This window comes from Bombus huntii, chromosome 3 (genome assembly GCF_024542735.1).
Source record: "Bombus huntii isolate Logan2020A chromosome 3, iyBomHunt1.1, whole genome shotgun sequence".
In the NCBI taxonomy this organism is placed as follows: Eukaryota; Metazoa; Arthropoda; class Insecta; order Hymenoptera; family Apidae; genus Bombus; species Bombus huntii.
Genome location: NC_066240.1, coordinates 16,533,187 through 16,552,585, shown reverse-complemented (window position 1 = coordinate 16,552,585; position 19,399 = coordinate 16,533,187). Strand labels below are relative to the sequence as shown.

Below are 19,399 nucleotides of genomic sequence, written 5' to 3'. Positions count from 1 at the left end.
ACAACGTCTCCAACGTTAGTTCGGATTTGACGATCGTTGCAAAAGTATTATAGTTTAGAAATCCTGAAGATATGGTTTTCGGAAGTGAAATTAGCTTAAATGAAGATGAACTTGATTTTAAGCTATTGAAAAATGAGATCAATTATATTCAAGAATGCATCCTGGTAAATGCTATGTAAATTATCATAAAAAAATACAGAAATTAATATTACAAAACCATATTTTCAAAGATGTAAATATAGATAAATTATTATAATATATTTTTTTTAAGTTAATTTTTATATAAAGTCGTAACATATACACATATACACTAAATCATCCGGAGTAGCTGCTACGCCCGACCGAAAAAGTCCTCGAGTGTGTCACATCGGGGACACAAGAAATCACGAAATCGATAGATCGCCGGTGATCTCCCCGCGTCGCAGTTCGAACGTTTCACGAATAAGGTGAAGAAATTGAACTTTATATATGACAATAGAATTTATTATGCAAATGTAACAGAGTGACGGTTCAAAGTATTACGAGAGATTGGGTCAAAATGTTTTAACAGACTGGGGCGAGCGTTTATTTTGGAGGGTTTTTATACTGAGGTTTTAGTCCCTCTGGAGGGGTTGTCGTCCGGTGTATTTCAGAAGCACCTATTCCGTTACTATTTGGTTATTGTTTCGATGGCTGTGGTATGCAGAATGTCTAGCCTATCCTATTACTGTTTTTGAGCGGGTGGTCTTCCTGAGCGTGTGACAAGTGCAAAGGGTTAATAGAATCTATGTGCTCTATTAGTAAGAATTGATATCTCAAACTTGAATATTAGTAAATGGTTGACGATAACAATGTAGGTATGTAATATTGAATTAAAAATGTTATTAAAAAATATATAATATTTAAAATATGGCTTTGGAAAGGTAGTCTTCTTTAGATTATTCATTTCTTATAACATTTCTTTTTAAATAGAATCACAACCAAGGTGTGATTCAATCGTCAAATATTCATTCACAAAATGTGAGAAAGGGTAATAAACTAAGGATTTGTATTTGTATAAAAATATTAAATATTAAAGAAAAAAATATGTAGTATCATGGACAGATTGCCTAAGAAATATCGGGTGAACCATAAACAATGTTGCGAGAAAGTGCCGACAGATCCGTCAATGTGTCATCGATCCTTCAGTCGAATAATTACGCAAAAAAAAGGTCTACGTGACCATGGCCACGGACGGTTGCGGAACACGTATGTGGTGAGGCTATGAGAAAAAACAAGGGGATGTTTAACACAACACCCGTATTCGGGTGTCAGCAAAGTTTCTTAAGCAAAGTATGGGTCAGGCCGTCTAACCCATATTCGGGTGTCGCTTATTTGACTACTTGCGAAGAATCGTCGTAGGTATTTGAAAAGATATTCCATAATAATAAAACTGTTGAATTGTTATAAAATAAAAATACGAAAATGGTTTATTAAAAAAATTATTTAGAATGTAAAACTTTAACGCATTCTATACATAGCTGAGGTTGGTCGGGACAATTTGGACAATAAGTTGTTGTTTTCTTCAAATTCTTTTCTGCCTTTGTTCGGTCCATTCGACGTCTTTTATTTGCATAACATAGTTAGCATACGCGTCTAATGCTTCTTCCGGAATCGTTTTTCCGAACGGCGATATTACGCTGACTCCGTCGAAGACAAGGATTTTTTGTATTTTCAGACAACCCTAATAATTTTGCAACTAATAATTGTCTAAATATTCTGATATTTATATTTTTTCTTGTTGCAATTTTGTAAACCGTCAAAGCGTTTACAACAGAAATTCCCAGAAAGGATTAAATGCCAAGTTTTCCGTACCATTTGACTTCTTTTCTAATTATGGTGGCATAAGAAACCATTTGGTCGGAATAATCTATACCACACTTTCCTTCGTTATATTCAACAACAGCTAGTGGTTTTAACGTTGCGTACAAATAAAACAAAAGATCATTTTTGAGACCACCGCTTGAGCGACTCGCATTACTAAAATATCGATGGGAGCAGAGAACGCTTGGTACTGTTGTACGCGTGGCCTGACGGAGATTTCTTTGAAAACACGCGTGGCAGTCAATGTGTTAAGGGAGAAAGAAGAATTAACGGTGAGTAGTTAGTTGATCAGTCAGAGTCGTCGTCAGAGAGTGTTGTCAGAAGAGAGCGTTGAAACCGTGGTGACAAGAGTTGTAAATTAACTATTTAGTTATCTTAGTTATAACACATTAGTGTATTTAGTTCACGTTAAATAACCATCGTTCCCTGTTTAATCCATCCTAAACAAATAAAAAAATTCTACAAATATTTCACGTATCATTGAGAGTTTAGAACAGTCTTTACTTTTGCAGAGTTTGTTTACTTGTGTCACATTATTATAAATATTTTGATCATTCGTTTGCATTACTTTTAGTGGATTATGGAACGTTATGATAATTATCGAGTATTGTTTAACTTCTATGGCATTAAACTCCGTTACTGTGACATTGTGTGATAATTGCAGCGGTATAAACATCTCTATCTCTAATATACTTATTTTTAAATGAAATTGTATACTTTCAAATTGCTTTGTTTTCCTCGTAATATCGTTTCACTTGAACAATTAAAGGAACTTATGCAATAGAACGGTTATAACTCATATAATCAACAGTTATTAACCAAGCTATTGACAAACATAGATTATTTTAGTGATATATCGTTAATCGTCCAGCATTAATTGCAGAGACGCAGATTAATATACGAACGCACTTCGCTACAAGTAGAGAGTTGAGCTGTTGTAATAAAATTTTAGTTATTAGTTTCGTAATAATAGAGAATAATTAATTAATTATTACTATTAATTAACCCTTTGGATTTCTTTGTCGAGTGTGAGTCGATATCAATTTTGTTTACAGCTACGGCTATGTCAAGTTACATTCGATATTTTTTAATTTCCAATTTAAATATGTATTATATTTGTTTTAACATAGATAAACAATGTATATGTGCGTGATCCTTTCTTATAACTCGAAATATCAAAGTCTGGATACGTTCAAGTAAGTACATACATATAAAAAATCCAAAATACACTGTTGTTCTAAGCAGATCATACGACGCTGTTTAGATGTATTTTTTTGTTTGTTAGCAGTTGTTTGACACAGTCGTTTGATGCAGAGTGATTTTGCTAGCACTTCATTGCCTTTACGCAATCAATGTTAATTAAAACTGTCTCATCATATAGACGATAAATTGCACGTGTTGTACTTTGGCTGATTTTGTTAGAGCGAGCAACCTTCTCACAAATATAATTAGCAAATATAATTAGCCTCGCTTTGTTTCATGACTCGATTAAAATCGAGTTCGATAAAACTACCTTGTGCTATCGAAATTGTTCAAACGAATCTCGTTATACTTGACCAATCTTTATTTGCTACTTCGACGAATGATTTCTATAATGAGAATATATATTGTTTTCATATATCAAGTCATATCATACGTATAAGGAAAAATAAATTTGAATAAAAGAAAAAAGGTTCTTTTGCAAAGCAAGAGACACGATCGAAATATAGAAAATTGTTAGTATTCTTTAGATATAAAAGACTTTACAATAAATATCTACTCTTCAGACGTTTTAACCGAAGAGGACAGAAATATTTTTCTGACGCATTTATAAAATTTAATAATAATTTATTTAATAGCAAATAATTTAACAAAAATAATCTACTCAATGGAAAAAGAAAAAAACAACCATTTTTTCTTTCGTCTAGAACACGTGCTACCTAATATCTCTTGTTTGTTTTGGCAATTATTATTTATCCTGAAGCTTTGAAACGTTTGCACGAGCCAAGTATAGAAGCACAATATCACGGAGAGGTCAGAATACGTGGATTAGTCTACGTGTTCCCCCTGCGTGCTTCTTTTTATGTCTAAGTAGACAATCAAACATTCTGAGAGGAGATTCTAAAGGAAGAAAGAAAAAGGGAAGAAAAAAGGTATGTTAATTGAAAGCGTCGTAAGCAATAACCTCCCTGTTATATCACAGAGAAATTTGTCTAATGCGATGCGATGCTTTTTTAATACTTTACCTTCCTTTTTGATCGTGCCATTCTCTGGTCTCTGACATTTTCGGCTTCTCCTGGAGGTCTCTTTCCCCATACCATAACAGCGATGCTGGTGTATGTAAACACCAGAACTGTTATCGGTATCACGTACTGAAGAACCAATAACGCTATTGAGTAATAATACCTGTAGCACACAAACACGGGCTTGAATAAAAATCCGATTCAACAATGTTATTAGAAGCTATTATGCTTCCATAAATTCGACTGGTTAGACATTAATGGTTCTCTGAGGAGATTTTAAGAGCAACTGAAGCAGTTACTCTTGTTTCCGGCTCCCCACTTTTTTCCGTGTTGTGAAACTTTCGATGAAAGTTTATCCGATTAAAGGGGAAAAATATGGAATTCTAAAGAAGAAATTAACACGAAGGGATGTATTTAAAAGAGAGTCTAGGTATTTCATTTCTTCAAATTCAACACATTTCGTGCTACGTGAATTATCGATAGATTAAGGATATTTATTTAAATTTATATTTCTTATTATCAAGAGATAAATATTTGAAAAATATTATATCCAACTACGCAGAAAAATAAAGAAAGCAAAACGTATATGTTTCGCTCAGAAATACGAGGTACATGTTCAGATATCTTTAAGTAACCGATATAATTCTCGAATTTACAAACAAACAGTACTTAAAAATGTCACCCACATCGATAAAGAATGGTTACAATGACGATTAAAGTGAAACACATATATCTCGCTTCTTTTATCTTTTTAGTTTTCTCTTTTATTCTTTCGTTGAGTAAATAAAGACACTCTTATTTCTAAATTAAAACTTTCACTTATTCTTTGTCAATAGTTAAATGCCTCGAGATAATTTACTGCTCCAATTTTAAAGTTCTGGTGGATACTTTAACCTTGACTGTTATGTAAATATATTTTTCATAACTCGTAGTAAACCTGAGTTATTTATGTTCAAGCTTAATTTTGTCCTTGCAATAGTCAAACTAATCAACTTTATTTTTCTAATAAATATTTAACTTTGTCATTGACGAAGATACGTAATTAGTGTCTAACCTGACGTCTGTTTTTAAGGTCCAAATGATTATTAACGTTGGAATTGATGAATTTGACTTCCATATAGTTCAAGTATATAGGTAAATAGATATGGATGAATATGGGGATAATTACTTGTTCTCCATCGACGGCCAAACTTCCGCGCAAATGTATTGATTGCATCTTTCATATTTCTTCGACGGTTGAGATAGCTTTGAAACAATAGCGATAGGAAGAGATATTATCATAGCAAGCATCCAAACAGTTAGAATCAGAAATTGAGCTTGACGTTTGCTCAATCTGGGTTTCAGAGGCCACATAATGGCAATATAGCGATCTATACTAATCGCAACAAGTGTGTATGCGCTCACCAATACTGATACCGCCTGAAAATAAATATTTCTGTATTAACGAATCATCTCTTTGCCATTACTACTTCGAAATTTAAACTTTAGGTAAGACATTCTTTAGGTAAAATATTCACATAATATTTACATAATTTCTAAATTGTGCAAGAAGAAGACAGTTAATCCTCACTTGAGAATTTTCACATTCTTTCTCGAGATTAATCGGAAATATCTTTTTTCTGTCGTTTTTATTTGTATTTCACATCTTGGATCTACAGTTTAACGCTAGAACCACCGACGATAAAAGTATAAAATTTATATTGATAGAAGATACAATTTATATTATTATTTACCTTAATAGAATCTATAAGAAAGGTATATAAATTAAAAAAAAAAACAAGTTTTTGTCTATACTTCATCAAACATTTTTTGTTAGCTCCAAAGCTCAATCCTTCGTCATACGGTTGTAACATACAGTTATAAAATTATTCATTTACTTAAAACCTACGAATTTGTCATTTTGGCCATTGGTATTTTCAGTGTGAAAAGAAGGATTTCTGTCGAGGACCGTTCCACGTTCCACGTTACTTTCATAAGTTACTAATTAATTAAACAATAAATAATGTTCTCCTTTCAGTAAGATCAATCTCAAATTTCAATGTATCGTATCATCTTTACGAAACCGTCCGAGAAAATGAATATTCCCATCGCACGTGATCAATAAAAAGCAGCTTTTATCAAAACAAAATGAAATTCTATACGTGGATGGAGTTGCGATGCTACAGATCTCAGTACATCTCGAATTTGATTTTCGAAAGCGCGTGAAAGGACAGGTCTATCAGAAGGTAACAACTTGTTACTAACGAGCTATCCCTTTGTCATTTAGTGGCAGCTTTGTCTGCGAAGCGATGTTACGATCCGCTGATTCGCGAAATCAATGGTTATAGACAAGTTTCGAGGCTCTATTTTCAGCAAAGGAAATTTCTGTCAGTGTTACCTGAATGTAGTTACACGAATATTCTCGAGTATGTTGAGTATAAGGTTACACACTGTTCACTAGTCGCCCGCGACCACCGAATTCATTGGGTTATATGAGCCCATTCGCACTTGGACGCCGAGTTTAGTCATGGTTTTTGGTTGACCTGGCGACCTGGTCCTAATGATCCTAATATTCCAAGGGAACTGGAATTACGGATGAGATTTTATGCGTATTATAGCTGAATACGAAATGATACGCGTAATCGAATACGATCGAGTTGATTGAAACCAACAAACGTACGTTGGTCGATTACATATACATAGCTTTTCATGAAACTGGTTTAATCTTTAATTAAACTTTATTTATGGCTTATCGAGTCTCTTAATTTATGAATTTCTTGGGAACTCATTATTGGAATTATGGAAATAATTTTCACGGAGGTTTAGTATTGTCGTATAATGAGGTGAAATTTCATAAAAGTTTCAAGAGGGTAAGAATACACATAGGAAATATTACATCGTTAGGATAATTTGTGATGAGAGTTGAGAAAAATTTAATGCCGATGTATTATGCATTCACAATTTTACCGGAGAAGCTATTTTCGGAAAGTTTTCTTTGGTAATGTATCTTTTAAAAATTCTTTAGTAACGAATTCCTTTGAGGGATTTTTAGGGTTTCCTATAATACTCAATTTATTGTTTAAATTAAATCGTTTAAATTTTAATTAAACTGTTTTGTAAGGATTACGATAAACAATTATGTAAACATCAAGTGACTGAGGTAAATAAAATTTCATTTCGATCAAAGTCCGAAATTTTTGTCTAAAGATTGTATGTGTTTTCGACCAATCGCGGGGAGACGCAACCGCGAGGAAACACGTCAACGGGAGTCGTAAATTCTCGTTACTATTATAATAATCGACGCCGCGAATAAATCGATCCCCTGATTTCCGTTGAGATAATAGGTGTGGTTGAAGTGGTATAACGCTGCGATTAACAGGGTTATAAACCATATAATTTCAACAAATTGATACAATGAACTTACGCCGTTGCGTATGATATATGTCGTAGACGATGATTTGGCGTATGAAGATGCGATAGAGCAAGGCCCTTACAGTTGAGTTTCTTGTTGTAGTTGAACTAGCAATAGAGGAGACTGATGTTCCGCTCTTATATAATTACAGAGGAAAGCTCGATGTGGGTGTGTTTTCTTGAACGAAGAAAGCGGATTCGTTGCTCAAATTTTTCGTTAGTAAGGTGAGGGTAACGATATGTGATGCCTATTGGTTCTAGTCATGTTAATGAGTGGTGAGAGGGGAAGGAAACCTCCTACCAACCTTGCCAGGGGGTGTCATTGTTTACAGGAAAAACCGGATTTTCCGTTAGATAAATATCCACTTTTTCCGTTAGGTCACTACCCGCTGTCTCCGTAATTTTTAAGAACGTCTAATAAACCTAAGGACAATGAAGGACGTCGCACGGATCATCTTGCGCGACGTAACATTGTACCCAATCGATTTGTAAGAACAATATCTGTACGAACTTAAGGCACAGAAATTTATAATAAAAATCCTACGAACATACAACAAAATTTATTCTCTCTCGTCGAATGTCTTCTTCCAGATTGGTTTTTACGGTGTTATCGAACTCCTAGAATATTTAAGTAAACTCTACTCAAACAAGTGATAGATACGAGCAACAGGCGATCGTTAGCCTCTCTAGATCAATATTTTCAAGTGACCTTTTGACAAACAAAGTGGACTCTGACAATAAAATGGCTATACACCCCCGTTTGTAAATATCAGACAACGATATTTTTAAGGAAATTTAGAGAAGTTTGGTTTGAATCAAGTTCATGAAGTCATTCATGAGAAATGCATGGAACGAAAGAACAACGAAACGTTTATTTATCGATCCTGAAGAAAGAAGAATATTCATTGTATTATTTATAACTGATGAAACATACGTGTTCTTCGTATTTCGAGATTCTAAATGGAATAATAACTCTAGAGTTTTCTATAAATTCCTAGCGATTTTTTCTCTTTTTTCCTCGGTTTCTGTAAGTGTTCCACTACTTGTGCACGGAGCTGGTACATGTGAGCTGGTAACCTGTCTGAATAATAGAACGTTCGCGCAAGAGTATATTCGAACAGTGGAACAGTTTCAAGAGGAAAAAGAATGAAAATGGGAAAAATATAATTTTTTCATACGAGCAGTTTATTAAAATCGGCGCGGAATTCGCGTGTGATTAATGAGAAATCGATATTAAACGGTTAGGTCGGCACTGATATGCGAACAGGTCCGGTCATTTCTTCATAGTTACACGAAGCTTGTCGACTAATAAATTGTTCCTCTCGATGGTTGAACATCGCGTCTCCGAATGGTGAATAACGACACTTGTTAATGTCGACATCGTAACTGGAACTGGATTTCCATGTTCACGCGTGTGGCTACTCTGACTTGGACAACCGAATAAATGCTTTTGCTTAATTCGATCAAAATCAACGGATCGTTTCGCTGTTCGTCGATTTCGATTTTTCACGTAAAAGCATCAGTTAATTTGATGTAACGGTGAAAATAACGTGGTTAATATGATAGATATATTATTAATTCGCGAGGATCATTGAATATAGAAGAATCAGATTTAGGGATTGTGCCATTATTAGGGATATTCATTTCGTTAACAGTTGACTGAAGGTTTATTATTCGCTGATTGAACTGGAGAATATTGTTTCTCTGCTATAATAAGCTTGAAATGTCCTTCAATATCATTGTATTTTTAAAACAGTAGTAAATAATAACAATAATAAATGTAAATTATTATGCAAAGTTTGTTGACCAGTGTTATTAGAGGACAATTGCGATGGAATCACTGATTTGTATTTATCGATGGTTAACTGAAAATTCGAGGAACCTTTCACAATGTGGATTACTTAGTTTTACGTCAGCAAAGCAATATTCCTTTAAAATGTTATAAGAAATATCTCAATGTCTTACATTCGCTTTTCACTAAAGATTCATTCTCTCGGTGTGAAGATTTATTTCGAATAGAACACGAAGTGGAAGGTTCATCGGCGAAGCTTTTGTACATCTTCCATAGTTTTCAAGATGATATCGAAAAGCTAGAACTTCGAAATAAAGTTTTTCTTAAGCTTCAGCAACCGAAAGGAATATGACGCTCCTATTTTTATTTTATTCTTGAAAATTCGGGCGTTATATCATTAAAGATCTGTTGGATCTTTTTTTCTACTTTAGTACCACCGTCCGCAATAATCCATCCTGCAGGACGATTTTACGATCTTTTCTCACCGATTCATACCTTAGGTACAAGAACAGAAAGACTATCAAGCGCACCTGCAAGTAAATTACGGTGAGACAAACTTCTGGGCCGAATGGCCAATATTGTAGTATCAGGGTGCTGATGGAGCTAGTTGGTACACAGAAGAGTGCCATCAGAATATCCCCGAAAGCAAGGTTCACGATGAAGAAGTTCGTAACAGTTTTCATTCGGGGACTGCTGTGTACTACGTAGCAGACCAGACCGTTTCCAGTTAACGCGACCACAAAAACGGTGCTATACAGGAAGCAGATAATGCTACGAAACCATTTTGTTGAAAATATGCTCTGCGATTCGGAGAAATAGTTGCAATCCTCCGGATTCGTTACGTTCCACGCCTCGAAGTCTTGAAGTCTCTCTAGCGAACGATTTACTTGTAAGTCCGTATTCATCGTGACCCGTTTATGTGGAACATTCCGACCTGGAAAAAGATTATTCGGCAAGTTAGGTAACGATTTCGGCACAGGGTAGATTTAAATAAATGATTTCATTCGATTGTCTGTTCGTTGATGCGAAAATTTTCGAATTACGTATCTACAATGTTGGAAATAAACAACGCTGATGTGTTTATCGTTAACGAGTGGACTGTGAATATTCATGGAAATTCACGTTTTTATAAATATAATTGAGAAAAGGGAAAAAAGGTAAAGGATTTTTTCATCTATCAAATATTACCACAGATACTAGGAATGTGTTATATATTTTTATACAGAGTGGTTGGTAACTGGTGATACAAGCGGAAAGGGGGTGATTCTACGCGAAAAAAGAAGTCGAAAATATAGAATAAAAATCTACAGTGAGATCCGTTATAACGAGACGTGATAAAATGCACGCGTACCGAGCGAAAATTCAAAGTCGATTTTCTCGAAAACAAAGCCTCGAACGAAAAATTTTTATTCTATATTTTCCACTTCTTTTTTCGCTTAGAATCACCTCCTTTCCGCTTGTACCACCAGTTACCAACCACCCTGTATATTACACGTCCATGCATTTTGTACCTTGAAATTTCCCATAAGTGTATATAAATATCCGCAGTTTAGTTACGTATGGTTATCAAATATTGTAGCCAATCGTTACAGTGTTCTTTAATCCTTTGCATCATTTTCGACCCAATTTAGATATTTGTCCGAGTTAAATATTCGAAAATTAAATTGAATTGTGCCTAGTAAACTTGTATCTATATCGTATGACATCTGTTGCTTTCGTACAAATTACAAATTCTCTCGATTACGATGCTTTTATTTCATCGCGTTCGTTGTTTATAATCGTCTCTACGTTTAATCATCCCAAAATATATAAATCGACCAAGAGTTGACAATTAATTCAAGAATAAACGTTGGAAAATTATTCAGATATTACGAATGAATTAACTGACTACTTTTCCAACAATTTACTCGATAAAACCAATATCGATAGGGAGGAAACTGTGCAACCAGTTAAAACTTGCCACACGACATGAATTTCTAGCTGCGTCGCATTTCGAAATTTAAATGGCGTAACTCAAGGTATTGAGGTTGTTGCAGTCGATATACCACAAAACCAATGTGAATGTGGTTGATGGGATTTCTAGTTTACGAGGCATATTATAGAAACGTTAACTAATGGCACAGTTTCTACCGAATATCTTTCGCGGAAAACTATTTGGTTAATTTGTCTAGTTTCTACTAGCCTATTCCACGAAATATCAGAAACTTCACCGTTGCAGATTAATTAAAGTTAACTTCCGAACAAGCCAGAGCAACGTGGAAATTATTTCGTTCGTTTGTTTGCTTCTATAGAAGCTGACACAGATCATTATTCTTGCTATTTGGTAGATAATGTAGCAAAAAATTTAAGGGATGTTTTCACGAGTCGAAAAAAAATGAAAATTTATCCATCATTCTCTGGAAAGAAGGAATATTCTTACTCTTTCTCGATTTAACCCTGTTATATATGGGCAATCGATGGATTAAGAAAAAGAAAACGAATTCATCGAATACTCTTCTGAATTTATCTATTATCGGAGAAAAAATTCGATATATCTGAAAAAATCGCCATTTTTACTGAAAAAATTACGTTCATTTATAAACTATTTTATTGCCAAATATATATATATATGTTACAGTTTGCATAATTATTATGTTAAATACAATATAACAATATAAAGACTTATATCATGCATTCAGCAATTGCATTAACATCTGGCATTAAAAATTTTATTAATACCACAACGAATGGTAACTAAACTAGAAACAAAATGAGAAATGAACAAACAAAACTCCGATAACGCTACATGTTGTAGGTACTTTCATAGCTTTGACATCAAAGGGTTTGACATATCAAAGGACAGAAGTTTAAATGTTAGTTAAATTGGGCCGCAGAGTACCTTTATTTTCTGTTTCTCCATGACGAACAGAACAACCTACACGCTCTTCCGTGATTGTAAATGGAACACGACTATTTTCTATTATTTTACTATTTTCTAGTCAAAGCCAATCGGCTTTTCTTTTTAGGTATTTGTTGCGTGAACACCAGAAAGCTTATCTCTTTCACGCCTGCTTACCTTTTTATCGAAACGTGAAAAATTCAATGCAGCATTCTACTCGATGAAGAAGACTTTATCGGTGGAAAATCTCATTTACCAGTGAATTAGGTATTCAATTATATTGCAGAAAAAAATGGTCAGATTCTGTTTCTGTTTAACCGAGGTTTTAGTTAATTGAGCGAAACTCGAGCCAACGCTCGTTTTGTGGACGAGTAATTCATCGTAATAATAAAAATACGAAATATCAGGAATTAACGAATCCGATTCGAATGTGATTTCACCTTCTTCGTTAATACCGGAATTTCATTCGCGTGTAGCGTGTAGATTTAACCATCTGTTCCATGTCTCCGGTCCCGTTTCGTTCGTCAAATAAAATTCTGCAAAGAAATGCAACTGTTTGTTAGTCAAATATGTAATTCCGTGTATTTTGAATTAATCAAGCAGAAAGAGAGAGAGAGAGAGAGAAGAAGAAGAAGAAGAAGAAGAAGAAGAAGAGAGAGAGAGAGAGAGAGAGAGAGAAACAAAGGCTTGAATATCACATTGAACCGAAAACGCCATCGAAGATTGAAAAAATATTTACTTTATAAAACGTACATAATTGTTCGAAAATAGAAAGTACCCGCATTTTTTATTATTTTTAAAAAAGTATTGAGAGAGATTTGATAATTCATTTCAGCGTTTGTTTGTTAAAAAGCCACCACGAATATTACAGATTTGCATTTTGAAAAGGTTAAAAAAGCAACAATAGCGAAGTCGTCGTGTGGATATATTTTAATTTGCACAAAATTTATAAGGGAGGGTCAAAAGGCAACCAATAATATAAATAATAAAGTTAATAAAATAATAAAAAAGTTAAAAACTAGAGAGTAATTAAAATATCAAATGCATCGTTTATTGTTTGAAAATAACACGTGTAAAGTTATAGTAATTATTAGATTATTTCATTATGGATGTTGCTTCAGGATAAACATTATTAATAATATTCGAATTTATTTTGAAATGAAAATTTTTAATTAAATTAAGTTATAATTAAATTTATTAATAAATTATAATTAAAGTAATTACTTGATAATTATTATTAAATACGTAATTTATCAAAAATTTGTAGCTATATAAATTTATGGAGAACTCATGTTTTTGCTATTTCTGTGCAGTTTAGTCAACTTTCAATTCTTTTCATCGTGTTCTTAATAATAAAAAAGAAAGTATTCGTATTTATGATAAATGAAGATGTTTAAAGAATACATAAGCTAGATGGGTCAAGTAATTTCTCATGAACTGTGATTTGCAATCGAAACATTACGAACAAAAGCAACCGTAATTGAAATGATTTTCATACTTTCTTCCTATTCCCATTCTTATTGGGTAAAAAACACTCATTTGTCAAGTTGTCAGCTCTCGACACGCATTTTGTACCGAATAAAAATGTGAAGAATCATCTATTTACAAATATGACAGGCGCTAAAAGCTAAAATGAGAAGGAAAAGTGAAAACTTTATGCGTGAAGGCGTAAGCCGAAAGCCATTACGAAGTTAAAAAAATCAATTGATGGAAGAGTGAAAAATAAAGGATTACCAGTATTACGAATGTTGGAGTTCTATAGTTTGATCCGTAAGATTTATTTTCCTTCGTTAGTTGCGACTATCGCTGGAAACTGGATTTTCAGATATTAAAAAAATGAAAACAATAAAAAATTACGGTTTTAAAGTACATGCACCCGTCGCATTGAAGGATTAAGATTTAATATTTTGTAGAGAAATATTTTTGGTTAAAAACAGAGACCTCCTAGTTTAGAAGTATTTAATCATGTATTCAAATATAAATATATTTTCTTCGCATTTTCTGAAATAAAGATGTCTAAATAATCTATTGTATATCAAGACTACAAGGGGAAAATAAATTACATTTTCTATTTTCTTACAGGACAATAGTTTGAAAATTCAGTACATTGTCAATTAATCTCGTTACAAAAAATATGCTTTTATTTAATTTTGAGGCAAAACATATATTTTTCCACTCTCTTCTAATTTAAAAAATATTGCTTGTCATGATATTAAAATTAAAATAGCGAAACTCGTTAAAATATTGAAGATATTAAAATATTGTTTACTTTATGCTTTTTTCCGTTTTTAGTTATTTTAGAGTAGAATATTCATTTTTGGTCTGAATATTAAAATATTCCTTTTGATAAAACGACATTAAAATAAAAAATCAACAAGGATGTACTGATATCTTCTTTTAGGATTTTCATATCAAAATAGATTTAGAGTAAGAATTTTTTCATATTTTGCTAAGACGTGTACTTATCAAGTTCTTCTTTTTTCGATTAAAAAACCAATCCATTTATCATGATTGTATCTTGTCTCTAAAAATGTCGAGTTGATATAGTATTCCCTGATACCCTCTGTATACTATACGAAGTTGAATAATCACATTTGTATGCAAATTTGTCGTAAACGCGATAAATATTACAAAATCGTCGCCGTATGTGTCATACTATCTCATATCGCCTTACATGTTATATACGTACAATTTAACAAAATGTTATTTCTAAATAACATGTTTTCAGTCCTATCGTAGATTACGTTTCCACATTATACACCTTCGGTTCGTAATAATACCAGGCATGTACTTTTTCCTCGTTTTCTAAACCTTCTACAAGTTACATTCGTGTTTATTCAGGTGTACATTCTTTTTGCATATTCGGTGAAAAACGATATCTTTTGGTAAGAAGTTCTGTCGTTCCAGAAATTTTAGCATAATCGATCGCATATGCGCACTGTGTATCAATTTATAACCAGTTAACATCACTTACGATTTCTAAAATTACTCTTAAAATTATATTAAGACGAACGATATAACACACGACAGTAATTTGTCAAAATATTTACAGAAGAATGTAACGTGATCGATATATCAACTATGGCAGCTGAAGGTTAATTTTATCGAATAAATGTTATCTTGTTTCGGATTATTCACCTGATGCATTTCGCCACTCTATAAATTCTACCAGGCTCTGTGCGAAGAGATAATACCAGTTAATCTTGCGTTTGATGTGCAAATTTTCGTTTCATTGGTGTTGGGTCAGTATGTATCTTTCATAAGCCAGTAATCTATGAGTCGAAACACAGATAGAAATACGATCAATCGTATCAACATTTATCCAAAATCTAAATTTCCATCTTTGGTTAACCATTTATCTTGTAATATCGAGTCAAGTTTCGAATATTTCTACCTTGAATTAAGTCAAGGTTTGAATATTTTAAAAAAGATACGCTGTTACAGATTGCAATAATTAATTGTTTACTCGAGCACTTATTAAAAAGAAGGTAAGGCAAGGTGTTGAAGGTGCTTCACGTAAAATCGAAATTTCCATTTCTCGTTAAAGGGGCTAAGTTTGAAGGAATAGCTATGAAAAATTAACGAAGCAAAAATTAGTCAATGCCCTGGATAGTTGGATCAAACTCGTCGATGGCTATATTCGATAGGTCAGAGGATTTTTTTCCTGAGAGATCCGGAAATGGAAACGATGACACATTTTCATGCGATATTTACGTTTTTGTGCTGTACCACCTACCGAAGGTATTTTCAGGGACTGCTTGATTTGTTTTACACGAGAATGATTGAATATGGTAAATCGCCACCTAAAAATGTAAAAGTATAAAAGTATAGTACATTCTTTATGTTGACACTCGATTTATTCGAAATTCTACACATATACGATTTCCATTTCTTCCATAGACTCGTTCATTATTTATTACTCTCTTATTCGTTTGTCTTCCTACTTATTCTTCGCAGTTCTATGTCTTTTATATCGTCACACATATCTGTTTCTTGTTATCTTATTTTACCATTATATTTCATCTTGGGATTAATGCATTATATTCGAAAACAATGAAATATAATTAATACAAATGGTGCAATAAATTATTTACTTACTTGCTTACTCACTTTTTCTCTTGGGAATTCTCTTATAGAATTCATGATACAACTATCACGATATCAATTGTCAATTAAATTTAAAGCGAAATTTATTTATATCGAAATGAAATTTTTTATCAAATGAGAATTAAATTTAGTCAAACGTTTAACTTCTTAAACATCCGTAGTGCAGTGATAATTGTTGCAATGAGCAACCTGTATATGACGGAATGTAAAACTACCCCTGAATTTCATGAGCTTGTTACGAATGAATCGATGAAGGTTACGTGTTCACTGTCGCAATTTTAGGATAAAATATCGCTCCATAAACATGGTAGATAACGATGAACGTGCTAAATGCATGTATCTCGAGGTGTCAAGGATCAAAGGTCAAATGTTCTACGTACATACACCGAAGATATACGATACTAGGAGGTAGGGCCGTTTCAATTTCAATCTGTCTTGTTGACGGTATACTTTTTGTTAAAATGTATGTAGTTTGCAAATATTGAGCATTTGTTGATTCTTAAGCTTGTACGCATACTCACGCTATGTTCAGATAAATTGACTGGGGAGTCAATTACAACTTTCTCCTGAGAATTTTTCTTCTATCGCTTTATCACACGAGGAAACCATCTAACGATCTACACGGTGACTTACATTCAAGTTAAAACCGGTAAAAATAATCGCTTTCTTTCATAACATTCTGAAATATTCTGAACGTTACAATCCCGAATCAATGTAATATCGTGGATGAAACGCTTTAAAGTCAGCATTACGAATTCGTTCGATCAAATTAATTTTTGACATTAGATTATTATGGCTTTTTGCTTTATTCTAGGATTTTTCAATATTTTTACACGTCAATCGAATTTATTATAACCGCGCCACTAGCGCTGGTGTTTTTATTCCTACGTGAAAGTTCATTCTCCGTGAAAACCGACAAAATTTGGCTTGCAAAATAACTTTTAAATTTTTTACTCTATTTTTCCATCCCGTATGTAATATAAATTTACATCTTAAACGAGCAATTTTTACTTCTAACTCTTATATATTTTCAAGTATCGTTTCGTAACAATAAATAAAGAAATGATATTATCTGATAAACAATATTATATAAAAATATTACACCTGTATATTCTCTTTGATATCAATTTCGATTTTATCGGACTTAATTCGGAGTATAAAATGAGCGTACCACTTACTTGCGTGCATATTATTTTGTAAATTTCATTATGACACTCACTTTAATTACTGCGAATTTTTGCATATATTAGGTTGCCTGGAAAGTTCGTTCCGATTTTTAAGGAATTTGGTCGACACGAAAGATCGTATTGAAAAGTTTTTTGTTAAAAATCCTTCCGAAGGAAAAGGTTCTGGAGGAATGGAATATTTAAGTTGCGCGAAGGATGGAGAGTGGTTGTGGAACAAAGTGGTACATATATAATTCAGTAAATGTATATCGAATCGAAATGTAAATCGGAACGAACTTTTCGGGCGACCCAATACTATTTCCGATATATGTATCAGCAATTTTCTGAATTTTTGACTTGTCCATTTCTATGCTTATGGTTAAGATTGAAAATATTCTATTCGATAGCTTAATATCAGTATCAAGCATCCTTTTTCTAACGTGTGCAAATTTTATGAATCTAAATAAAGTAGTTGTATTTTTATCATAAATTATTAATTCTCCAATGAAATGAAATCAGTAAAAATTCAATTATATTTTATATTTATTATTGCAAACTTCTTTTTATTATTAATGTTACTCATTTATTATTATCATCTATATGTACATACTTATATACAGAAATATTTGATATCTTCTCGAAAAATTTATTGCATTTTCTTATACCTAGATTAAAAATCAATTATCGTTTATCAATCGCTATAGTTACGTAACGTATGTTCCTTGTATGTAAAAAATACTTTTTGTTACTTGTATGTACACGATAAATCACTAAATATCAACATTTGACCCGAATGATTTAATTGGAAAATCCAGCAGACATTTCTGATCTCGATATGCGCAATATATCGTTTATCATCGAAACACGGGTATTAGCATGTAAAAAGATCGAATTTTTCCTTATATCGTAAGAAATATCACAGCATGGAAAAGACAGATCTGTGAACAAATCTTGAATCGACCTCCTTCGAATCCATCACTGTCTAAGCTTAAAACTTGCCTATAACGACAAGCAGATAAGACGAAAGCAACATTTCACTAAATCTTCTTTTTGTAGCAATGCCAAATTTTTCCCTCTGACTTTTTTCACGAGATCTTCAAAACGATCATAGATTTTTCTTCATTGTATTCTCATCGTGGAAAAATATTCGTTTAAACTTCTCCAGTTAGTCAATTTACCTTCTGCTTGATATAATTTCATGCAGTCGATTTTGATTTCGTCGGGACGAGGCAGGTTCGATTAGCATTCATGGAAACTTATTTAGCAAATATTTGTACAACCGATGAGTTGGAAAGTATCATCATTCGTACTGTACCGACGAACAAATTCCATCGAGATTCGACTAATGGGACCATCCTTTATCGCTTTAACTGCATTTGCGCAGAATTTGTATCATACAATTGCGTCAGTTTAAATTATATGAATTTCTTTTTACTCCCCATTTATATGGTATTTTTGGAGCGATATTTCTACTGTAATAGATATGTAATAGATTCTACTTAGTCTTTTTATAAAGTCTGAAAAGTTGATTTTTTTTATTTTTTTTTATTTATTTAATTATATAGAGCATAAGATTAGTTTAAATATAATATAAAGAGTATTCTATAGTATAATGTAATCTCTGCAGTATGAAGAATATTCTCGATAGGTTTCATCAGAAAATTCCGAAAACTAATGAAGTTATAATTAAAATTGCAAGTGTACATGCAAAGTTTCTTGATAAAGTGAATGAAATCTTTGAAATGAAAGCTAAATCTGCAAACTTTAAACGCATTCCTCTCGAAACTTTCTTTTCCATTTTCAGGATTTTCGATAATCTGCAAGTTTTTAATATTATTTTACGAAATTCAGTAAAAAGATTTCTCTTTCTTTTCGCGAGAAGAAAATTTCGAAATGGTAAGTTTTTAAGAGAATTATTTTTATACCAGCCATAAATTTTCAATAATAATAAGCCAGAATTTAAATATAGATAACGCTTCGTTTCCAAATGCAGTGGATAAAT

At 32.7% G+C, this 19,399-nt stretch overlaps 1 protein-coding gene across 1 annotated transcript in view; it reads right to left on the bottom strand.

Moving 5' to 3' along the window:
• Positions 1 to 19,399, bottom strand: part of LOC126864112 (RYamide receptor-like) — a 46,561-nt gene that overhangs the window by 10,622 nt on the left and 16,540 nt on the right. The window contains exons 2-4 of the mRNA XM_050615090.1: positions 9,777 to 10,180; positions 5,233 to 5,483; positions 4,068 to 4,227 (exon numbers count right to left, since the gene is read on the bottom strand). Of these exons, the coding sequence (XP_050471047.1) occupies positions 4,068 to 4,227; positions 5,233 to 5,483; positions 9,777 to 10,151 (786 nt within the window). The 5' untranslated portion in view covers positions 10,152 to 10,180. The remainder of the gene's footprint in view (positions 1 to 4,067; positions 4,228 to 5,232; positions 5,484 to 9,776; positions 10,181 to 19,399) is intronic.